General features: G+C 49.1%; 1 protein-coding gene across 1 annotated transcript in view; it reads left to right on the top strand.

Annotated features, from left to right (window-relative positions):
* Positions 1-24,943, top strand: part of LOC144492779 (nitric oxide synthase 1-like) — a 342,106-nt gene that overhangs the window by 49,879 nt on the left and 267,284 nt on the right. Inside the window, exons 5-6 of the mRNA XM_078211199.1 lie at positions 4,601-4,692; positions 4,912-5,053. Of these exons, the coding sequence (XP_078067325.1) occupies positions 4,601-4,692; positions 4,912-5,053 (234 nt within the window). The remainder of the gene's footprint in view (positions 1-4,600; positions 4,693-4,911; positions 5,054-24,943) is intronic.

The raw sequence follows: 24,943 nt of genomic DNA, 5'->3' as shown, positions 1-24,943 counted from the left end.
AGAGGCGGGTACAATTTTGCCTTTTAAAAAGCATTTAGACAGTTACATGGGTAAGATGGATATCGAGGGATATGGGCCGAATGCGGGCAATTGGGACTAGCTTAGGGGTTTAAAAAAAAGGGGCTGCATGGACAAGTTGGGCTGAAGTGCCTGTTTCCATGCTGTAAACCTATGACTCCACCAATTTTTGAGTCATCAGCGAAATTGCTCATCAAATCAGCTACATTTTCCTCCAAATCATTTATATGTACTGTGAACAACAAACGTCCCAGAACTGATCCCTGTAGAACACTGCTAGTGATGTGGAGATGCCGGCGTTGGACTGGGGTAAACACAGTAAGAAGTTTAACAACACCAGGTTAAAGTCCAACAGGTTTATTTGGTAGCAAAAGCCACACAAGCCACACCGGGATATTGGGTTTATGTCACACTATTTCACATAAATATTTCTGCTTTTTTCCTCCTGAGTCTTTATCATGCGATCCTAGAATCAGAATTTATGTCACACTATTTGTAACTCCCACAGTTGCGTGGACCTGCAGAGTTTCACTGGCTGTCTTGTCTGGAGACAATACACATCTTTTTAGCCTGTCTTGATGCTCTCTCCACTCCCATTGTTTTGTTTCTTAAAGACTGGATTAGTTGTAAGTATTCGCATTCCAACCATTATTCATGTAAATTGAGTCTGTGTCTTATAAGTTCTGTTTGTGAACAGAATTCCCACTCACCTGAAGAAGGGGCTCAGAGCCTCGAAAGCTTGTGTGGCTTTTGCTACCAAATAAACCTGTTGGACTTTAACCTGGTGTTGTTAAACTTCTTACTGTGAACACTGCTAGTCACAGCCTTCTATTCAGAAAAGCACCCCTCTACTGCTACCCTCTGTCTTCTATGGCCAAGTGTGTTCTGTATCCACCTTGCCAGCTCTTCTCTGATCCCGTGTGACTTAATCTTTTGTACCAGTCTACCATGAGGTACTTTGTCAAAGGCTTTACTGAAGTCCATACAACATCCACTGCCTTTCCCTCATCTGTCATCTTCGTCACTTCCTCGAAAAACTCGATCAAGTTAGTGAGGCACGACCTCCCCTTTATAAAACCATGCTGTTCTGTTACTGATAAGTCCATTTGTTTCCAAATGTGAGTAAACCCTGTCCCTAAGAATCTTTTCCAATAGTTTCCCTACCACTGACGTAAGGCTCACCGGCCTAAAATTTCCTGGATTATCCCTGCTGCCCTTCTTAAACAATGGAACACATCGGCTATCTTCCAGTCCTCTGAAACTTCACCTGTAGCCAATGAGGATACATCAGTTACCTTTATTGATATTCAGGACGCTGGTCTCAGAATCAAATACTCATTATCCACCTTGATAAAGAATTCTATCATATTATGGTCACTCATCCCCAAGGACTCTCTCACAACTAGATTGCCAACTGATCCTTTCTCATTGCTCAATACTCTGTCCAAATTGGCCTGTTCCCTTGTTGGTTCTTCAACATATTGGTCCAGAAAACCATCCTGTAAACGGTCCAGAAAACCATCCTGTAAACACTCCCGAAATTCCTCCTCTATTGTACTGTGACTAATTTGACCCTCCCAATCTATATGCAGATTAAAGTCGCCCGTAATCACAGATGTTCCTTTGACACAGGCCTCTCTGATTTCCTGTATAATACTGTTTCCAATGTTACCACTACGGTTTGGTGGTCTCTATACCACACCCACAAATGTTTTTGCCACTTTTTGTTTCGACCCACACAGATTCCATATCATCATAGATCATGGAATCCTACAGTGTAGAAGAAGGCCATTCGGCCGAACAAGTCTACACCGACCACAATCCTACCCAGGCCCTATCCCCATACATTTATCCGAGCTAGTCCCCCTGACAATAAGGGGCAATTTAGCATGGCCAGTCCACCTAACCCGAACATCTTTGGACTGTGGGAGGAAACCCACGCAAACACAGGGAGAACGTGCAAACTCCACACAGACAGGGACCCAAGCTGGGAATCGAACCTAGGTCCCTTGCGCTGTGAGGCAGCAGTGCTAACTAGAGTGCCACTGTACCGCCCTAAAGGGAAACAGAGAAAGGAAACTGACATAGAATCATAGAATCCCTACAGTGAAGAAGCAGGCCATTGGGCCCATCGAGCCTGCCCCGACAATAATCCCACCCAGCCCCATCCCCATAACCCCTGCTAATCCCCCAGACACTTGAGGGGCAATTTAGCATGGCCAATCCACCTAGCCTGCACATCTTTGGACTGTGGGGGAAAACCGGAGCACCCGGTGGAAACCCACGTAGACACAGGGAGAACATACAAACTCCACACAGACAGTGACCGAGGCCGGAATTGAACCTGGGTCCCTGGTGCTGTGAGGCAGCAGTGCTGTGTGGTGCTGTACCACCGTGCCACCCATATGCCACAGATATCTTTCAATATTGTATCAACATCTTCTTTAATCAACAATGCAACTCCACCCCATTTTCCTTTCCATCTGTCCTTCCTAAACATTGAATAGCGCTCAATGTTTAGTTTCCATCCTTGGTCACCTTGGAGTCACGTCTCCATAGTGCCAACCATTTCATACCCCTTTGCATCTATCTGTGCAACTAATTCATCCATTTTGTTTCAAATGCTCCGAGCATTCAGATACAAAACTTTAAGGTGAGCCCTTTTAATGTTTCTTGTCATGTTCCTACTTTTTAAAAAATCTGTCCTTATCTGACTCTGGCCCTTGATTTCTCTGCCTATTACTTTTCTTATCCTCCTTACCGTCATTTTAATTTCTCTTCATGTGGAGATGCTGGCGTTAGACTGGGGTGGGCACGTCTCACAACACCAGGTTAAAATCAACAGGTTTATTTGGTATCACTAGCTTTCAGAGCACTGCTCCTTCATTAGGTGAGTCCTTCATCTGATGAAGGAGCAGCGCTCCGAAAGCTCATGATACCAAATAAACCTGTTGGACTTTAAACTGATGTTGTAAGACTTCTCACTTAATTTCCCATGCTCTGAATCCTTGCAAAAGTTCCCATCCCCCTGCCATATTTGTTGAACACCCCCCACCAGACATCAATACAATCCTGCCGAGCTGTAACCCATCCAGTTTATACAGGTCCAACCTTCCACAGAAGCGGTCCCAATGCCCCAAAAATCTGAAACACTCCCCCTCACACCATCTTTTCAGTCCTATACTGCTGTTTCTACTCTGTCTGGCAAGTAGCACTGGCACTGGTCCTGAGATCGCTACCTTTGAGGTCCAACTTTTCAGCTTGCTTCCTAGCTCCCTATATTCTACTTTTAGGACCTCAGCCCTTTTTCTACCCATGTTGTTTGTCCCAATGTGTACTGTGATCACTGGCTGTTCACCCTCTCCCTTCAGAATGTCCTGCAGCCTCTCCAAGACATGCCTGATCCTAGCACCAGGGAATCAACATATCGTCCTGAAGTCTCGTTTGCAGTCACAGAAACGCTTATCTATCCCCCTTATAATTGAATCCCCTGGAACAATTGCATTCTCTCACTTTTTAGCCCTCCCCTCTGCAGCAGAACTAACCATGGTGCAAAGGATTTGGCTGTTGCTGTTTTGCCCTGAAAGGCCATTCTCCTCAACAGTATCCAAGACAGTATATCTGTTTTGCAGAGGAATGGCCACAGGAAATTCCTGCACTGCTTGCCTGCCTGCCTGGTCCTCTAAACTATAAACCACAAAATTACCTCTGAAGTTATGAGTGATAAAACAATTAAATACTTACCCAACCTTATTACTTAGCAATCAGCTCTGTTCCTTGGGTCCTCCACTCCTGCTGCAGCAGGGCAAGACCATAACTAGGATTTGAAATTTAAAAAGCGAGAGCATTTGAGTATAGGGATAGGGATGTTTTGCTGCAATTATATAGGGCGTTGGTGAGGCCACATCTGGAATATTGTGTGCAGTTTTGAGGCTAAGGAAATTCGGCATGTCTACTATCACTCTCACCAATTTTTACCGATGCACCACAGAAAGCATCCTTTCTGGATGTATCACAGCTAGTGCTCCTGCCCTGACCAAGACCTCAAGAAATTACAAAGTGCTGTGAATTTAGCCCAGACAATCACGCAAACCAACCTCCCGGCCGTTGACTCTGTGTACGCATTCCGTTGCCTCAGAAAAGCAGCCAGCATAATCAAGGACCCCACGCATCCTGGGCATACTCTCTTCCACCTTTTTCCTCCGGAAAAAGCTACGAAAGTCTGAGATCACATACCAACTGATTCAACAAAATTCCCTGCTGCCATCAGACTTTTGAATGACCTACCATATATTAAGCTGATCTTTCCCCTCACCCTATCAATTAGTGCAACACTATATTCTGCACCCTCTCCTTTCCTATATACTCTATGAACAGTATGTTTTGTCTGTATAGCTCTCAAGAAACAATAACTTTCACTGTATCCTAATACATGAGACAATAATATATCAAATCAAAATCAAAAAACTCCCTGCCTCTCGTCTCTAACTCTGTCTCTCTCCCTGTCCACTCTCACCATTTATCCTTCACTTAGATTTATTCATTTGCTGGATTATTCTCAGTTATTATTCTGTGCCAACAGCTCTTTGATGCTCGGGACTGCAAAACAGTGGAAGAGATGTTCACCTACATCTGCAATCACATAAAATATTCAACCAACAAGGGAAATATCAGGTAACAGTTCCCTTCACTTTATATCCAGTATCAGCACTGAGCACTCACAGGACAGGTATGGTACAGATTTCCCTCTACATTAACCTGGCAGAATAACCCTCCTCACTTTATACCCAATGTCATTATTGAGCACTCCCAGGTCAGAAAGAATATAGAACTCCCTACATGCTCTCTTTGCTGTTTGTTGGTGTTTCCTATATTTAACTCTCTCTCTTGTAGATCTGCCATCACAATCTTCCCTCAGAGGTCAGATGGGAACAAGGACTTTCGTGTGTGGAATAGTCAATTCATTCGCTATGCAGGGTTTGCTCTGGAAGATGGATCAGTCCTGGGAGATGGTGCGAATGTTGAGTTCACTGAGGTATTAGCCTTTGCCTCTTGCAAAAATTAAAATGCTGTCCTTTGAAACATACCATGTGCCTCTGGGATCGGTGCTGGATCCACTGTTATTTGTCATTTATATTCATGATTTGGATGCGAATTTAGGAGGCATGGTTGGTAAGTTTGCAGATGACACGAAGATTGGCGGCATAGTGGACAGTGAAGAAGGTTATCTGGGATTGCAACAGGATCTTGATCAATTGGGCCAGTGGGCTGACGAATGGCAGATGGAGTTTAATTTAGATAAAGGCATGGTGATGCATTTTGGTAGATTGAACCAGGGCAGGACCTACTCAGTTAATGGTAGGGCATTGGGGAGAGTTACAGAACAAAGAGATCTAGGGTACAGGTTCATAGCTCCTTGAAAGTGGAGTCATAGGTGGACAGAGTGGTGAAGAAGGCATTTGGCATGTTTGGTTTCATTGGTCAGAACATTGAATACAGGGGTTGAAGTTGTACAAGACATTGGTAAGGCCACACTTGGAATACTGTGTACAGTTCTAATTACCCTATTATAGAAAGGATATTATTGAACTAGAAAAAGTGCAGAAAAGATTTACTAGGATGCGACCAGGACTTGATGGTTTGAGTTATAAGGAGAGGCTGGATAGACTGGGCCTTTTTTCTCTGGAGCGTAGAAAGCTGAGGGGTGATTTTGTAGAGGTCTATAAAATAATGAGGGGCACAGATCAGCTAGATAGTCAATATCTTTTCCCAAAGGTAGGGGAGTCTAAAACTAAATGGCATCGGTGTAAGGTGAGAGGGGAGAGATACAAAAGTGTCCAGAGGGGCAATTTTTTCACACAGAGGAAGGTGAGTGTCTGGAACAAGCTGCCAGAGGTAGTAGTCGAGGCAGGTACAATTTTATCTTTTAAAAAGCGTTTAGACAGCTACATGGGTAAGATGGGTAGAGATGGATATGGGCCAAATGCGGACAATTGGGACTAGCTTCGTGGTTAAAAAAGGGGCGGCAGGGACAAGTTGGGCCAAAGGGCCTGTTTCCCTGCTGTTAACCTCTATGACTCTATGACTTCAGATATGATCAGAATAATGAGTTCTAGTTCAGGCTGAGAGAAGCAGAATGGATAAGCTTATATCTAACCATTTTATGATCCTATGATCCAGGCCTGATGGCAGCTTTTCTTCAAGATCAACTCACCTATTGCCACTCCCCCACCTTTACTTCAGATTATCCAATCCCCTTTAAACAGCCACAATTCAACCTACCTTCGTCATTCTCAACCTACCTTCACAGCACACTCCCAATTCCAAGCACTCAACGTGTAAAGACCTTTCTCCTCATGTTGCCACTACTTCTTTTGTCAGTTAGCTTAAAACTCTTCCCTCTGGTTCTCGATTCTTCATCAAAGGGAATAGTTTCTCCCCGTTTATCCTGTCCAGACCCTCAGGATTTTGAATACCTCTCTCAAATCTCCCCTGAACTTCCTCTTCTCCAACGAAAACATTCCAATCTATCTTCATAGCTGAAGTTCGGCATCCCTGGAACCATTATATTGAAACTTTCTGCACTCTCTCTAAAACATGGCAGTCCTCAATTTCTATGCCACTGAGTCCTTTCAAGCATCCAGCAGGGACATCTGTGGCATCTCGCAGCCCTCAATACACAAATGCATCTGCCAGGTCATGGATGTCCTGTTCGCCTGGGCTGGCAATAACATCCACTCAATGTGGGCTAGGCCCAACAAGAAGCCTGGGCTGTAGGCTTCGCTGCAATCGCTGCATGCCCCATGTGCAGCGGCTGTAGATGGCACATACATCGCCCTGTGGTCCCCACACATTCAGGAACTGCGGTTCATTAATAGGAAATGGTGTCACTCCCTGAACTTGCAGAGGGCGGCACGGTAGCACAGTGGTGAGGGCGGCACGGTAGCACAGTGGTGAGGGCAGCACGGTAGCGCAGTGGGCGGCACGGTAGCACAGTGGTTAGCACTGCTGCTTCACAGCTCCAGGGACCTGGGCTTGATTCCCGGCTTGGGTCACTGTCTGTGTGGAGTTTGCATATTCTCCTCGTGTCTGCGTGGGTTTCCTCCGGGTGCTCCGGTTTCCTCCCACAGTCCAAAGATGTGCGGGTTAGGTTGATTGGCCATGCTAAAAATTGCCCCTTAGTGTCTTGGGATGCGTAGGTTAGAGGGATTAGCGAGTAAATATGTAGGGATATGGGGGTAGGGCCTGGGTGGGATTGTGGTCGGCGCAGACTCGATGGGCCGAATGGCCTCTTTCTGCACTGTAGGGTTTCTATGATTCTATGATTATCTGTGACCACAGAATGGACATAGAAACATAGAAAGCTACAGCACAAAACAGGCCCTTTGGCCCCACAAGTTGTGCCGAACATATCCCTACCTTTTAGGCCGACCTATAACACTCCATCCTATTAAGTCCCATGTACTCATCCAGGAGTCTCTTAAAAGAACCTATTGAGTTTGCCTCCACCACCACTGACGGCAGCCGATTCCACTCGCCCACGACCCTCTGTGTGAAAAACTTCTCCCTCACATTTCCCCTGTACCTACCCCCCCAGCACCTTAAACTGTCCTCTCGTAGCAGCCATTTCCACCCTGGGAAAAAGCCTCTGAGAGTCCACCCGATCTATGCCTCTCAACAACTTATATACCTCTATTAGGTCTCCTCTCATCCTACATCTCTCCGAGGAGAAAAGACCGAGCTCCCTCAGCCTATCCTCATAAGGCATGCCACTCAATCCAGGCAACATCCTTGTAAATCGCCTCTGCACCCTTTCAATCTTTTCCACATCCTTCCTGTAATGAGGCGACCAGAATTGAGCACAGCACTCCAAGTGGGGTCTGACGAGGGTCTTGTATAGCTGCACCATTGTTTAAGAAGGGGAACAGAGACTTCCCCGGGAATTATAGACCGGTGAGTCTCACTTCTGTTGTCGGCAAGATGTTGGAAAAAATTATAAGGGATAGGATTTATAGTTATTTGGAGAGTAATGAATTGATAGGTGATAGTCAGCATGGTTTTGTGGCAGGTAGGTCGTGCCTTACTAACCTTATTGAGTTTTTTGAGAAAGTGACCAAGGAGGTGGATGGGGGCAAGGCAGTGGACGTGGTATATATGGATTTTAGTAAGGCGTTTGATAAGGTTCACCATGGTAGGCTTCTGCAGAAAATGCAGATGTATGGGATTGGGGGTGATCTAGGAAATTGGATCAGGAATTGGCTAGCGGATAGGAAACAGAGGGTGGTGGTTGATAGTAAATATTCATCATGGAGTGCGGTTACAAGTGGTGTACCTCAGGGATCTGTTTTGGGGCCACTGCTGTTTGTAATATTTATTAATGATCTGGATGAGGGTATAGTTGGGTGGATTAGCAAATTTGCTGATGACACCAAAGTCGGTGGTGTGGTAGACAGTGAGGAAGGGTGTCGTAGTTTGCAGGAAGACTTAGACAGGTTGCAAAGTTGGGCCGAGAGGTGGCGGATGGAGTTTAATGCGGAGAAGTGTGAGGTAATTCACTTTGGTAGGAATAACAGATGTGTTGAGTATAGGGCTAACGGGAGGACTTTGAATAGTGTGGAGGAGCAGAGGGATCTAGGTGTATGTGTGCATAGATCCCTGAAAGTTGGGAATCAAGTAGATAAGGTTGTTAAGAAGGCATATGGTGTCTTGGCGTTTATTGGTAGGGGGATTGAATTTAGGAGTCGTAGCGTTATGTTGCAACTGTACACAACTCTGGTGCGGCCGCACTTGGAGTACTGTGTGCAGTTCTGGTCCCCACATTACAGGAAGGATGTGGAGGCTTTGGAGAGGGTGCAGAGGAGGTTTACCAGGATGTTGCCTGGTATGGAGGGGAGATCCTATGAGGAGAGGCTGAGGGATTTGGGATTGTTTTCGCTGGAAAGGCGGCGGCTAAGAGGGGATCTTATTGAAACATATAAGATGATTAGAGGTTTAGATAGGGTGGATAGTGATAGCCTTTTTCCTCTGATGGAGAAATCCAGCACGAGGGGGCATGGCTTTAAATTGAGGGGGGGTAGTTATAGAACCGATGTCAGGGGTAGGTTCTTTACCCAGAGGGTGGTGAGGGATTGGAATGCCCTGCCAGCATCAGTTGTAAATGCGCCTAGTTTGGGGGCGTTTAAGAGATCCGTAGATAGGTTCATGGACGAAAAGAAATTGGTTTAGGTTGGAGGGTCACAGTTTTTTTTTTTTAACTGGTCGGTGCAACATCGTGGGCCGAAGGGCCTGTTCTGCGCTGTAATGTTCTATGTTCTATCATTATCCCCGGACTCCTAAACTCAATCCCTCGATTGATAAAGGCCAGCACACCATACGCCTTCTGAACCACCTCCTCCACCCGCGGGGCCGATTTTAGAGTCCTATGGACCCGGACCCCAAGGTCCTTCTGATCCTCGACAGTACTAAGAGTCTTTCCCTTTATATTGTACTCCTTCATTCCATTTGACCTGCCAAAATGGACCATTGCGCATCATGCACGTGTGCACGCTACTTGAGGAGCATGCATGACAACTACATCCTCCGAAGTTTGGACATCCCTGCGCTGTTCAAGAACCAGTCCAGGCTATTGGGATTGACGACGGATAACCGCTGAGGCCTGATGAAGCCTGTGCGTAGGCCAGAGACTGAGGCAGAGGCCTGATACAATGAGGACCACGCTGCCACCCAGTGCATCATCGAGCAATGCATTGGGCTCTTGAAGATGTGGTTCTGCTGCCTGGACCGCTCTGGGGTGCCCTCCAGTACAGCCCCCTGAGGGTTTCCTGTATCATCGTGGTCTGCTGTGTGCTCCATGATGATACAGGAGCAGTAGAGAGACTTCCTGGAGGAGGAGGAACAGGAGTGAGAGGATGAGGAGTGACACCAGGAAGATGTTGAAGAGGAGCCGGAGGATGGAGGACAGGCAGCTCTGGTGAGGAGCTTGACACAGGCTCCGGTGGTTGCTGGGGATACCAGGGCAGGCCGCCTGTCACTATTGGCCAAGGGGCCAACATCACGCAGCACAATGTTCTGCGCCTCTATAAGTGCAGTCGGGGTACGGTCATCCCTGTGGAGGGAGAATCACAACAAATTAGTCATATCTGTGGGATGCAATAACATTTAATAGTGAATTTCAAATTGACAATTAACAAAACCTTAACTCGTGCTGCCTGTCACCATGCCCTCTTGGTGATTCTATATCTACGCCCTGTGGCCTATGATACCCTTGGTGGGCACCCCCTGGGAGGCCGAGACCTGGAGGGCCCCGGCTGTCTAATGGATCACACTGATGTAGCCGCTGCCCATGAGATGACCAGGTGTCAGGAAGGAGAGAATTGGAAGGTCTGGGGGCCTCTGATGCCTTCTGGCTGGAAGGCCCTTACATGGGCTTCAGCGTTTCCTCCTCCCTCGGTGTGCCGTGGGCCCTGGGGAAACTCCATGGGATGGTGAGATGAGACAGCTAGACTGAGTTCCAGAAGCCTTGGCATCACCTTGCTCTGCCTGTCCTGGAGGTCCAGATGCGTTTGCTCCGTGGTGTGCAATCCCTCAGCCATGGCCCTCTGAGACTGGGTCATGCTCTGGAGCCCCTTCGCGACAGCGTTCTGCGACCAGGCCAAGCCTTTGAGCCCCTCAGCATTAGTTCTGCGAGACTGGGCTAAGTTGTTGAGCCCACAGCCAGGGCCTCCTGTATCTCCCAAATGCTTCCGACACCCATGGCCGTGACCCAATGTGCCTCCAGAATTCCAGCGACACCTTCGGCCATGGCCCGCTGTGTATCCGTCATGGACTGTTGAGTCTCCAGGATATCTTGCACCCTGTCACCCATGGGGATAATCTCCTGACCTGGGCTTTCCACTGTGGATGCCATCTTTGAAGTGCAGTTCTGGGTACCGCCCTGTGCCATCATCACTTCCTGCAACAGAAGTCTGTTGGACTCCTCCAAACAGCCTTGCAGTCATTGCAGTGATGCTGACAGCTCCTCCACCCTTCCCCTGCTCTGCTGATGCATCTCCAACAGCTTCAGAATGACTGATCCCAGAGGCCTGGCATCTGACTTGGAGCCAGCTGGAAGCTTGCCTTCCGCTGACTTCTGCATGCCCGGGGCCTTGGACATTCCCACCTCCACTTGTGCATCTACGACAGTGTTGTGCGCGCCAGTAAGTGACCCAGAAACATCACCACTAACATGTCCCACTGTGGTGATAGAACCTGCACTGGTGGATTGTGTGGTGGATACCTGTGTGAAATGAACAGCACGGTGGCACAGTGGTTAGCAGTGCTACCTCATAGTGCCAGGGACCCGGGTTCAATTCCAGCCTTGGGTGACTGTGTGGAGTTTGCACGTTCTCCCCATGTCAGCATGGGTTTTCTCCAGGTGCTCCGGTTTCCTCCCACAGTCCAAAGATGTGCAGGTTAGGTGGATTGGCTTTGCTAAATTGCCCCTTAGTGTCCTGAGATGTGTAGGTTAGGGGGATTAGCAGGTTAAATATGTGGCGTTGTGGGAATAGGGCAGGGGGGGGTAGACCTGGGTAAGTTGCTCTGTTGGAGAGTTGGTGCAGACTTGATGGGCCGAATGGCCTCCTTCTGTACTGTGGGATTCTATGAATGAATGATGCTGCCCTCAGAGAATCCCTCAGGGCCTCCCTCCAAAGTGGCCTCCGAACTGGGCTGGGGTGTCTCAGCAGGAGGGCCAAGGGGGATGCCGATTCCCAAAGGGCCAGGGGCATCAGGGTCAGGTGTAACAAAGGACACAAGGTTTAGAGTACAAGAGGGACAAGTGTCTGGGCAGCATGCCACTGACTTGGAATAAGTCATTTGAACTAGGGTTTCACTGGTGCTCACTTCCAAGGTGAACGCCGAGCTAGTTGTCAGTTACCGTTCTCTCCTCGCCTTCCCCTGCCAGCTCCATGTCTCACACCACAACCATGGTGAGGTGGCGAAGCTCGGGGACCCCATCGTTAGTTTTTGCCCACACCCGTCGGTTATGGGCAGTCTTATCCTGTGGGGACATAAGGGCAGATTGAAAGCCTGATGCATGGAAGGGGACGAAGAGTAGGGGGTGTCGGGTTGGGTTTTTCGGGGCTGTGCCTCGGCAGTCTGGAGTTGTGACTGGGTTGCCAGAGGGGTTGGAGGAATGTGCTGGGAGAGTCGGGTGCTGGAAGGCCGCGGGATGTCAAGGAGTGGCTCAACATTGCGTAACACAGGATGGACACTCACCCTTCCTGCCCGAAGGAGTTCATTCATCTTTTTGCGGCACTGGTTGGTGGTCCTCCATGCCCTGCTCGGGCACTGAAGGCCGCAGCCTCCCAGGCTGCATTGGCTGCCAGACTCCTGGGTCATCGCCTGTCTGGGGGAGGTACATAATTGCCAACCTTTCTTCAACAGCTTGCAACAGATGGGCCAGATCGGCATCATTAAAGCGTGGACACTCCTCATTGGTGCCATCTTCCTGGCATGGCTGCCTGTGTGTCCATCATTAGAGCTTATATAGAGCTCTCCCTTGTTCAGGGAATTTAGTTGCAGGCAGTTTGGGTGAATCACATGGCCATTTAGTCAATTTCAGAGGGGATAACGTTGAGGCTGTTTGGTTTAGATAGTGCGGGAGGCAAAAACTACTCTGCAGGGTTGCTGATGGGCTAACTCTGCAAGGGAGAATGATCAGGTAGGGGGGGTGATACTGATGGGGTGAACTCTGCAAGGGGGGGGGGAGGGGAGCAGCCATTTCCTATGGGGGGCGACCAACGAGGAGTTGAGATACTGGATGGGCTAATGATTCATAAAACAGATTGGACTGGTTGATTTAACTTAAAGTGAATAAGTCACCAGGACTGGATGGAATGCAGCAAGAGATACTGAAGGAAGTGAGTGTGGAAATTGTAGAGGCACTGACCAGAATCTTCCAATCCTCCTTAGATACACAGCAGCCTCGGGGGACTGAAGAACTGCTAATTTTACACTGGCAACTAGAAAGAAGGTAGTTTAACCAGAGTGGTGAGAAAAGTTTCAGGACAAAGTTAACAGTCACTTGGAAAAATATGGATTAATGAAGGATTTCTCGAAGTGCTGGGCAGACTTGAAACTGGGAGAGTTTCAGATCCAGTTTCTGGGTATGTTTTCAGCTCCCCCCCCCGCCCACCCCACATATGCACTCTGTCTGCAAAATTCTGAGCGAGCCTGTTGCTCACTGCACCAACCTGTGGGTGGGGCTTAACTGAAAGCCTGCAGACGGAGGTAATGCGCATATGCAGGCCTCTGATGCTGCACATACACATTAGCAGTAGCAGGGGTCTGACAGAAAAGAGAGAGCTGTCAGGCCCCTACTAGTGCAGGATGCCTGAAGCACCCCCCCCCCCCCCCCCCCCCCCCCGGCACTGCAATCACAGGGGCCTGAGATACAGCCTCCACTAACTCCGCCCACCCCCCCCCCGCTGCTCAGAACTGATCGCAGACCCCTCCCTCCCCCCACCAATCGCAGTCCCGCTGCCTTCCCCTACACCAATCGCTGCAGAGTGGCAGCAGGCCCCCTTCCCCCTTTCGCCCTGTCCCCACTGGCTCCTCCCCTATTAGCCCCACCCCCCGGCCCAACCCCCCATTAGCCCCGCCTCCACTGGAACCTCATTCATTAGCTCTGTCTCCACTGGCCCCTCCCCCAATTAGCCGTGTCCAGACTGCCATTGCCCAGATGCCAGGGTGGCACTGCCCAAGGTACACTCACCCCTTGCCCTCGGCTTCCCCGGGAAGCACTCTCCCCTCCCCATTCATGGGGAGCATGTCTATTCCTCGCCGGCGAGAACCTTTGGTGGCGAGGTCATAAGAGGGGCCGAGCCCGGGTGATTGAGTGCCAGGCTCACTGAGCAGATGTTTAACAGCATTTAAATAAATTTAAATACATTAACCTGCCTTTTGCCCATTTCTAGCGAGAGACTGAGTGCACTGGAAATCCAGCGCTCGTAAAATGGCACCGGTCTTCAATCGCGCTTTATGCCCCACTTTACGATCGTGTTGCGCCCAAAAAACGGGTACAACGTGATGGTAAAATCACCCTGAATAATTCCTGGCCCCAAAATATTCCCTTACTGACATTTTGACCCTCCTCCTCAATCCCCTGAGCACAGCAATACCTCCTTCAGTGAGCTAGAAATGTACTGGTCCAGAAAATTCTCAAAAACACACTTCATAAACTCTTGCATGTCACTGATGTTTACATTGCGACTATGTCAGTCTTTATATAATAATTAATTACCTTAAATATGATTATTTAAACTTCTTGAATTTATCTGTGATTTCCTTGCAGTGTCTTGGTTTTAATACAACCAGCCATTCTATCCCATCTTTTCTCAACACTTTGCTTTAGTCCTGTCCTTTCTTGAATCAGGTCTCTATTATTGCTGCAACTTCATGTTCCAATGTGGTTATTTAAACAAGTAAAGCTTAGAATCATAGAATCATACAGTGCAGAAGGAGGCCATTCGGCCCATCGAGTCTGCACCAACCCCAATCCCACCCAGCCTCCATCCCCATAACCTTATCTACCTACCCTAGCTAGTCCCCCTGACACCAAGGGGCAATTGAGCATGGCCAATCTACCTAACCCACACATCTTTGGATGGTGGGAGGCCTGGAGCATCCGGGGGAAACCCATGCAGACATGGGGAGAATGTGCAAACTCCACACAGACAGTGACCCAAGCCAGGAATTGAACCCTGGTCCCTGGCACTGTGAGGCAGCAGTGCTAACCACTGTGCCACCATGCCGCCCCAGCTGGTTTAACACATTGGAGAAAGTGTAGAAGAGGTTTACAAGAATGGTTCCAGGGATGAGAAATTTCAGTTATTAGGATAGATTGGAGAGGTTGGGATTGTTTTTCTTGGAGAGAGGGCGACTGAGAGGAGATTTGATAGAAATGTTCAAGTGGACAGAGTAGATAGGGAGAAACTGTTCCTGCATGTAAAAGAATTGACAAGGTACCGCATAGTAGGTTGTTGCATAAGATTAAATCTCACGGGATCCAGGGTCAAATATCTAAATGGATACAAAATTGACAGAAGCCAGAGGGTGGTTGTAGAGGGGTGTTTTTCAAACTGGAGGCCTGTGACCAGCGGTGTGCCTCAGGGATCAGTGCTGGGTCCACTGTTATTTGTCATTTATATTAATGATTTGGATGAGAATATAGGAGGCATGGTTAGTAATTTTGCAGATGACACTAAGATTGGTGGCATAGTGGACAGTGAAGAAAGTTATCTCCAATTGCAACGGTATCTTAATCAATTGGGGCAGTGGGCTGATGAATGGCAGATGGAGTTTAATTTAGATAAATGCAAGGCGATGCATTTTGGTAGATTGAACCAGGGCAGGACTTAATCAGTTAATGGAAGGGCATTGGGGAAAGTTACAGAACAAAGAGATCTAGGGGTACATGTTCCTTGAAAGTGGAGTCACAGCTGGACAGAGTGATAAAGAAGACATTCAGCGTGCTTGGTTTCATTGGTCAGAACATTGAATACAGGAGTTGGAATGTCTTGTTGAAGTTGTACAAGACATTGGTACTCGGACTTGGAGTACTGTGTACAGTTTTGGTCACACTATTATAGAAAGGATATTATTAAACTAGAAAGAGTGCAGAAAAGATTTACTCGGATGCGACCGGGACTTGATGGTTTGAGTTATAAGGATAGACTGGGATTTTTTCTCTGGCGCGTAGAAGGTTGAGGGGTGATCTTATAGAAATCTATAAAATGATGAGGGGCATAGATCAGCTAGATAGTCAATATCTTTTCCCAAAGATAGGGGAGTCTAAAACTAGAGGGCATAGTGGGGAGAGATACAAAAGTGTCCAGAGGGGCAATTTTTTCACACAGAGGGTGGTGAGTGTCTGGAACAAGCTGCCAGAGGTAGTTGTAGAGGCGGGTACAATTTTGTCCTTTAGAAAGCATTTAGACAGTTACATGGATAAGATGGGTATAGAGGGATATGGGCCAAATGTGGGCAATTGGGACTAGATTAGGGGTTTAAAAAAAAGGGCGGCATGGACATGTTGGGCTGAAGGTCATGCTGTAAACCTCTAAGACTCTATGACTCTACTGCATGTACTCTGAAGTGAATGGGAACCCATATTATGATAATTAGGAGTCTGTCTCCGCCCCATGTCCTGACCTGCAACACATGCCTGGAAGGGAATGCTGTACTTGCGCTCAAGGGAGCGCAATGGTCATGCCCATACATGAACCTGCATGCTGTCCTTACCTGCCGTGTTAACAATGCCAATGCCAGGCAACCTAATCAGGTGATGCATGGCACCACAAATTGTGTTGTGTTGCTAACATCCACAAGTGAGGGTATTGGTCCCAGTGAGGGATGGGGGGTTGGGAAGGGTTGGTGCTGGGGTAGTTGCAAGCAATGGCATGTATCTATCAATCTCTCTCTAACCCCCACCGTGCAGAATGGATCTCGGTTTTATTGATTTAGAGCTGGCCATCATGATGGCGGCTGAGGAGGAGGAGGGCATTGGGAGACCACTCCAGGAGCAGCCAATGGCAGGCCCTCAGAAGGAGGGCAGGGGGCTGTCACTGATTGTCATGAGGTGGGAGAGCAATCTTCTGAAACGGTGGACAGGAGAAGGATGATGTGGAGGCCTTGGCAGGACTGGACCAGAACATCATTTGAGGGGCAGTTGGAGGTCATGTGCCTTCACCGACTCCGCCTATCTAAGGACAGGGTCCAGCATCTGTGTGAGGTGCTCGCCCACCTGGCACCTCAGAACAGGGGTGGCCTCCCGCTGCCCGTAGAAGTTAAGGTCATGGCGGCACTGAATTTCTATGCAACAGGGTCATTTCAGGCACCCAGTGACTACCTTTGTGGAATCTCTCAGGCCTCAGACCACAGATGTGTTCGCCAGGTGGCAGATGCCTTGTTCGCTTGGGCAAGCCAATACATCCATTTTGATGTTGGCCAGGGTCAGCAGGAGGCTCAGGCTGCAGGCTTCACCGCCATTGCCGGGATGCCCCATGTACAGGGACACACACCACCCTGTGATCCCCGCGAGGTGAGGGGCAACCATTTATTAACAGAAAGGGGTCCACTCCCTCAACGTGCAAATCGTATGTGACTACCGGATGAACATCATGCAGATCTGTGCACGCCATTCAGCGGGTGTCCATGACAGCTATACCCTGAGGTGATTGGACACCCCTGGGCTCTTTGAAGACCAGCCCAGGCTGCCAGGATGGCTCGTGGGGGACAAGGTCTACCTGCTGAGGTTACGACTGATGACGCCAGTGCGGAGGCCCGAGACCGTGGTGGAGACCCATTATAATGAGGCCCACACTGCCACTCAGTCCATAGCAGAGCATTGCAAAGGCCTGTTGAAAATGCGATTCCAGTGCCTGGACCGCTATGGGATGCCCTCCAGTATGACCTCATGCATTATAATCATCTGCTGCATTTTGCACAACATAGCGCAGCAGCGAGGTGATCAGCGGGGAGGAGGAGGAGGATCGACACCAGGCAGAGCTCGACGACCTGCCATATGAGAAGCCGGAGGACGAAGTTCAGGCAGCGATGCCAGGTGCCTGGCAGGGCAGGGCAGCAAGAGAGGGCCTGATAGCAGTTCACATGGCTGATGACATCCAGTGTAGGGGTTGCCCTTCCACCACAACCCAGGAGCCACTGCAGCCGCCATCCCCCATAACCCATAGCTGGCTATTCAAGCCATATGACCCTTCCCCACCCACTCTCAGCCCATCCCCCCACCTTTCCTCACACCGTCTCAGCACCGCCCCCCCCCCCCCCCGCCCCCCATCCCTGACCTTGGGAAATATCACAACATGTAAATAGGCCTGGGCTGGCACTGGTAGCGAGTCTTTGGTGAAGGCTGGAGGATGATGATGACTCGCTGTAAGACACACTGGGATCCTGCCCCTGGTGCAGGATCCCAGTGTGTCTGACTCCTAATTGCTCTCCTAATGCACACTGCCACCTGGACCCAGGCAATGCCAGGGGGTGGTGTTTGACTAAAGATCTGGTGGATGCTGGGGAGAGTAGTGTAAATGGTCGATAACTTTTGGCCGAGGGCCTGGTATTGCGCAGCACAGCAGTCCATGCCTCAATGTGCTCTGTGGAGGGAGAATCAGATACAGATTAATCACAGCTGTGAGGTGCAAAAAACTTTTTATTGTGTTCTTAACAGTGACCAAAACTTAACCCTGACTACTGGTGACCGTCACCTGTGCCCTCTTAGTGACCCTACAACTTTCTAAACTTGTGCGGCCTACTGCTTCGTCCACATGCACCCCCCCGGATGCACATCGGAGGTGAAAGGGTCCAGCTATCATCTGCGCCCCGTTGCCTGTGATTTCCTTGGCGACCTTTTAGGGGGTTTTAGTTAAGTCAGGCAGCATGGTCGGTGCAGGCTTGGAGGGCCGAAGGGCCTGTTCCTGTGCTATAATTTTCTTTGTTCTTTGGAGGGCCCCGGCTAACTTGCGGATGACACTGATGTTTCTGTGTCACCCTGTTCATCCAGCTGACCCTAAGATGCCCGGTGTGAGGAAGAGGGGACTCGGAAGGGCTCGGGCTGTCCAGAGCCTCTTGAGTGGAAGGCCCCGGCATGAGCTCTAACCCTTCATCCTCCCTTGGGGTGCCTATAGGCCCTGGGCACAGTCCATGGGATGCCAGGGTACCTGGACTGAATTCCAGAAGCTCCAAGGTCACCTGGGTCTGCCAGTCCTGGAGGCCTTGATGCATCTGTGATCCCTCAGCCCTGGCCCTCATCCTGGTCTCCAGGATGGCCTGGAGCCTGTCACCCATGAGGTCAGATCCCTGCGCCAGACTGTTCACTGCAGACGCTACCCTTGCAGTGTTGGCCTGGTTAACACACTGTGCCAGCACCACCTTCTGCAACAGCACTCTGTCTGACTCCTCTAAACAGCCTTGCAGTCGCAGCATGGTTGCTGACAGCCCTTCCACAACTCCCCGGGTTCCCTGATGCACCTCCACCAGCTTTGGGATGAGGCAGTCCAAAGATGTGCGGGTTAGGTTGATTGGCCATGCTAAAATTGCCCCTTAGTGTCCTGAGATGCGTAGGTTAGAGGGATTAGTGGGTAAATATGTAAGGATATGGTGGTAGGGCCTGGGTGGGATTGTGGTCGGTGCAGACTCGATGCACTGTAGGGTTTCTATGAATCCTGAGGCCCGGCATCTGGCTTGGGGCCAGCAGCATCCTCACCTATGGCAGACTTCCATGTGCCCGAGCCCTCAGATGTGCCCACCTCCACCAGATGTGCAACAACGGCTGTGATGTGCTCACCAGTAAGTGACCTCGAAGCTTCAGCACTAACATGACCCACGTGGTGATCGCCTCTGTGTTGGTGAGTTGTGCTGTTGATGCCTGGTGCTGTCCTCGGAGGATTGTTCAGGGCCTTCCTCCGAGGTGTCATCAGAGGTGTCCATTGGAGTTGGTTCCCGAAATGGCGGCAACACCAGAAGGACCTGGTTAATCAGGGTCCATCACTGTGAAAGAACACACATTAGAGTAAGGGAGAGAAAACAGCCTGCGCAGCATGGCACAAGTTAGAAATAGGTTCAGCTGCATGCTGGATGCCGACCTGGCTGTCGGTGACCATTCGAGGCGTGTACCCCCCCTGCCAGCTCCAGGGTGCACTGCTCAGACCTGATCAGGCGCAGCTTAGGTAGTCCACCACCAGTTTTCTCCCTCTCATGCGGCACGGTAGCACAGTGGTTAGCACTGCTGCTTCACAGCTCCAGGGTCCTGGGTTCGATTCCCGGCTCGGGTCACTGTCTGTGTGGAGTTTGCACATTCTCCTCGTGTCTGCGTGGGTTTCCTCCGGGTGTTCCGGTTTCCTCCAACAGTCCAAAGATGTGCGGGTTAGGTTGATTGGCCAGGTTAAAAAAAAAAATTGCCCCTTAGAGTCCTGTGATGCGTAGGTCAGTGGGATTAGCGGGTAAATATGTGGGGGTAGGGCCTGGGTGGGATTGTGGTCGGTGCAGACTCGATGGGCCGAATGGCCTCCTTCTGCACTGTAGGGTTTCTATGATTTCTATGATTTCTAATTGTGTGCGGTTTTCTCCTGTGGAGACATAAGGGGGATTGAAAGCATGATGTATGGAAGGGCATGGGGTGCAATGGGTGTCGGGATTGGGGAGCTTGTGTTGGCCGTTTTGGGGAAATTGGTCCCCACTGCGGGGATGTTGATTGGGGGAGTGCACAGCGGTTGCAGGCAGTACTGAGGGGGGTGGGGGGGACATGGGGGTGTTGGTGGCTGCCTTTGAGGTGTCTGGGGACATTGTAAGCACAGTACGTGTACAGGTTTCGGAATGGGATGCATGCTCACCCTTGCACTCCAAAGAAGGTCATTCATCTTATGGTACTGCTCTCCGGACTGAGTGGTCAGTGTCCTGGCATTAACTGCAGATGCCGCTGCATATGATGCTTGCTGTGTGACCTCTTGAGCAGCAGTCCTGAGTGGGGTATAGCAGATGTCGCTTCTCCTCCACCACATCCAGTAGGCGTGCCTGCTGAGTCTCCAAAAATCTTGGAGCACTTTTCTTCGGGGCCATGTTTCTGGCGTGACTGCCTGTGTGTCCATCATTGCAGCTTAAATACAGCTCTGGCTTATTAAGAGAGTCCAGGGTGCAGTCAGTCTGGGCCAGCCATGGGCCTGTTAGTTAAATGTCATTGTGGATAATGTACAGGTAACCTGGTTTCAATAGAGGGTGAGGCATCTCCAAAGCTGCTGACTGGGTGAACTCAACAAGGTACTGTGGCCAAGGGGGGAGGAGATGTGTTGGTTCAATGCTCAAGGCTCTCAATCAGCAAGGTACTGTGCCCAGGGGGTGCAATGCTCAAGGCTCTCACTCAATAAGGGGGAATGCTCACAGTCACAGTCAAGGGGTGTGCATGGCAGTACAGTGCTGTGTGTGTGAAGGGAGTAAGAAGTTTAACAACACCAGGTTAAAGTCCAACAGGTTTATTTGGTAGCAAAAGCCACACAAGCTTTCGAGGCTCTGAGCCCCTTCTTCAGGTGAGTGGGAATTCTGTTCACAAACAGAACTTATAAGACACAGACTCAATTTACATGAATAATGGTTGGAATGCGAATACTTACAACTAATCCAGTCTTTAAGAAACAAAACAATGGGAGTGGAGAGAGCATCAAGACAGGCTAAAAAGATGTGTATTCAGAGCCTCGAAAGCTTGTGTGGCTTTTGCTACCAAATAAACCTGTTGGACTTTAACCTGGTGTTGTTAAACTTCTTAATGTGTTTACCCCAGTCCAACGCCGGCATCTCCACAACATGTGTGAAGGGAGACAGAGGGATGAGGAAGCCAGCGATGTCTGGGTCACTTGGGATGGGTAGACTGGTAGGCCAGCATGGTCTGGGTCAGTGGGGATGGGGCGGCCGGAAGTCAGCAAGGTCCATGTCAGTGGGGGATGGGGAGGCCAGCGATGTTCGTCTGGGTCACTGGAGGATGGTGAGGCCAGGATGCCAGCAAGGTCCGGGTCACTGGGGGATGGGAGGCTAGCGATGTTCAGGTCACTGGGGGATGGGGAGGCCAGCGATATCCAGGTCACTGGGGAATAGGAAGGCCAGTGAGGTCCGGGTCACTAGGAGATGGGGAGACCAGCTATGTTTGGGTCAGTGGGAGATGGGGAGACCAGGAAGCCAGCGAAATCCAGGTCACTGGGGGATGGGGAGGCCAACGATGTCCGGAAGGATGGAGAGGTTGGGAGGCCAGTGATTGTCTTGTGGGGGTGAGAGGCCAGTAATGTCCGTGGGGTGGGGGGTGGGGGGAGTGGGAGGCCAGTGATGAGGCCTGCAATGTCCATGGGGAATTGAGAGGCCGGCGATGAGGTCAGCAATGTCTGTGGGGGGAGTAGGAGGCCAGCGATGAGGCCAGCAGTGTCCATGGGAAGTTGAGGCCAGCAATGTCTATGCTGGGAGGAGTCCATTTTTCATGCGAATTTGACACTTAGAATTTTTGGGGGGGGGATTTGCCCCCACAATGTTTTGGCCTAAACTGGCTCTCTGTGATAGCAAATTGCACAAGAAAGAAATTTCTCCTCATCTCAGTGCTAAATTGTTTACCTGTATCCTTAGACTATAACCCCTAGTTCTGGACACCTCCACCATCGGAAACAGTGGCAGAATTGGACAAAATCAGCATGGATTTACGAAAGGGAAATCATGCTTCACAAATCTACTGGAATTCTTTAAAGATTTACCTAGTAGAGTTGATGAGGATGAGCCAGTGGATGTGGTTTCTTTGGACTTTCAGAAGGCTTTCAACAAGGTCCTACATAAGAGATTAGAGTGTAAAAGCACATAAGATTGTATTTAACAAAGAACAGTACAGCACAGGAAACAGGCCCTTCGGCCCTCCAAGCCTGTGCCGCTCCTTGGTCCAACTAGACCAATCGTTTGTATCCCTCCATTCCCAGGCTGCTCATGTGACTATCCAGGTAAGTCTTAAACGATGTCAGCGTGCCTGCCTCCACCACCCTACTTGGCAGCGCATTCCAGGCCCCCACCACCCTCTGTGTAAAAAACGTCCCTCTGATATCTGAGTTATACTTCGCCCCTCTCACCTTGAGCCTGTGACCCCTCGTGATCGTCACCTCCGACCTGGGAAAAAGCTTCCCACTGTTCACCCTATCTATACCCTTCATAATCTTGTACACCTCTATTAGATCTCCCCTCATTCTCCGTCTTTCCAGGGAGAACAACCCCAGTTTACCCAATCTCTCCTCATAGCTAAGACCCTCCATACCAGGCAACATCCTGGTAAACCTTCTCTGCACTCTCTCTAACGCCTCCACGTCCTTCTGGTAGTGCGGTGACATATTTAGTTGGTCAGCCATTTCTTTGTTCCTCACTATAAATTCACCTCTTTCTGACTGTGAGGGATTTGTCTTTACCAATCTTTTTCTCTTCACACATTTCCCTTTATGAATCAATCCCTTTGTCCTCCTTTGCTGAATTACTCCCAATCCTCAGGTCTGTTGCTTTTTCGAGCCAATTTGTACGCCTCTTCCTTAGAGCTAATACTATCGCTAATTTTCCTTGTGGGCGATGGTTTGGCTACCTTTCTCATTTTACTTTAGCGCCAGACAGTAATGAACAATTATTGCAGTTCACCCATGCACGCTTTAACTGTTTGTCATTGCCTACCCACCATTATCCCTTTAAGTAACGTTTCCCAATCCATCATAGCCAACTTGCGCCTCAATCATTGTAGTTTCCTTTATTTAGATTCAGGACCCTAGTCTCAAAATCAAAAGAATCACTCGCCATATTGATGAGGAATTGTATCATATTATGGTTGCTTACCTCCAAGGAACCAATTATTCCTTTCTCTACCCAAGTATAAGAGTAAGCTGCAGGCAACATAAAAACTGACTATAAAAGAATCACTCGCCATATTGTTGAGGAATTCTATCATATTATGGTCGCTTACCTCCAAGGAACCAATTATTCCTTTCTCATTACACTATGCCCAGTCTAGGATGGCTGTTCTCAAGTTGGTTCCTCAATGTATTGGTCCAGAAAACCATCCCGTATGTAATGAGGAATTTCTCCTTTATGGTATTGTGACTAATTTGATTTGCCCAATCTATATGCAGATTAAAATCACTCATAATTGCAGATGTTCCCTGATCACATGCATATCTAATTTCCTGTTTAATGCTATTCCCAAGATCACCACTACAATTTGGGGGTCTATATACAACCCCCACTAACATTGTTTGCCCCTTAGTGTTTCTTAGCCCTACCCATACAAATTCCACATTGTCGGAGCTAATATCTTTCCTCACTATTGCATTAATTTCCTCTCTACCCAGCAATGTAATCCCAACATCTTTTCCTTTTTGTCTGTCCTTCCAAAATACTGGATACCCTGAGATATTCAGTTCCCATCCCTGGTCACCCTACAGCCATGTCTCTGTAGAGTCATAGAAGTTTACAGCACGGAAACAGGCCCTTCGGCCCAACTTGTCCATGCCGCCTTTTTTTTTAAACCCCTAAACTAATCCCAATTGCCTGCATTTGGCTCATATCCCTCTTGTCCACATGTGGATGTCCACAACTGGTGAAATGTGCCCAGCATCATGCAAATTATTAAACTCCAGTGCTCAGCCTGTGAAATGTGCACAAGATCACACAGGTTACTATGCTGCACTCACTCCTCAGCCTATCAAATATGTGTGGGATCACGGAGATGTCTATGTTGCACTCACTCCTCTGACAGTGAAAATGGCCCGAGGTCAGTCGGCTTCCTATGCTGCACTCATTCCTCAACCTGTGAAATGTGCACAAGATCACACAGATCTGCTGCAGTCCTCAGCCTGTGAAATGAGCCCAGAATCACGCAACTTACAAAACTGCAGTGCCCAGTCTGTGAAATGTGCCCAAAATCGCACAGATTACTATGCTGCACTCACTCCTCAGCTAGTAAAATGGGCCTGAGATCACAAGGATTACAAGGCTGCAGTCACACCTCAGCCTGTGAAATGTGCCCAGCATCTTGCAAAATTCCAACTATATCAAACTTATTTACACTTATTTGCACAGTTATTTTATCCACTTCATTGCGAATGCTCCATGTGCTAAGGCTTGTCTTCTTAACATAACTTATCCCATTCCCACTATTTTTCACTGAGACCCAGTTTGATTCTGGCCCTTGGTTTCTCTGCCTATCACTTTTCTTATTCTCCTTTCTGTCTTTGGTTTTTGTCCTTGATTCCCCTTCCTCTGACTCCTTGCATAGGTTCCCATCCCCTTACCATATTAGTTTAAAGCCTCCCCAACCACTCTAGCAAATACTCCCCCGTGGACATAGTCCCAGTCCTGGCAGGAGTAACCCAGTAAGAAG

Source organism: Mustelus asterias, chromosome 4 (genome assembly GCF_964213995.1).
Source record: "Mustelus asterias chromosome 4, sMusAst1.hap1.1, whole genome shotgun sequence".
NCBI classification, from domain to species: Eukaryota; Metazoa; Chordata; class Chondrichthyes; order Carcharhiniformes; family Triakidae; genus Mustelus; species Mustelus asterias.
This window is presented reverse-complemented; position numbering and strand designations above follow the sequence as displayed.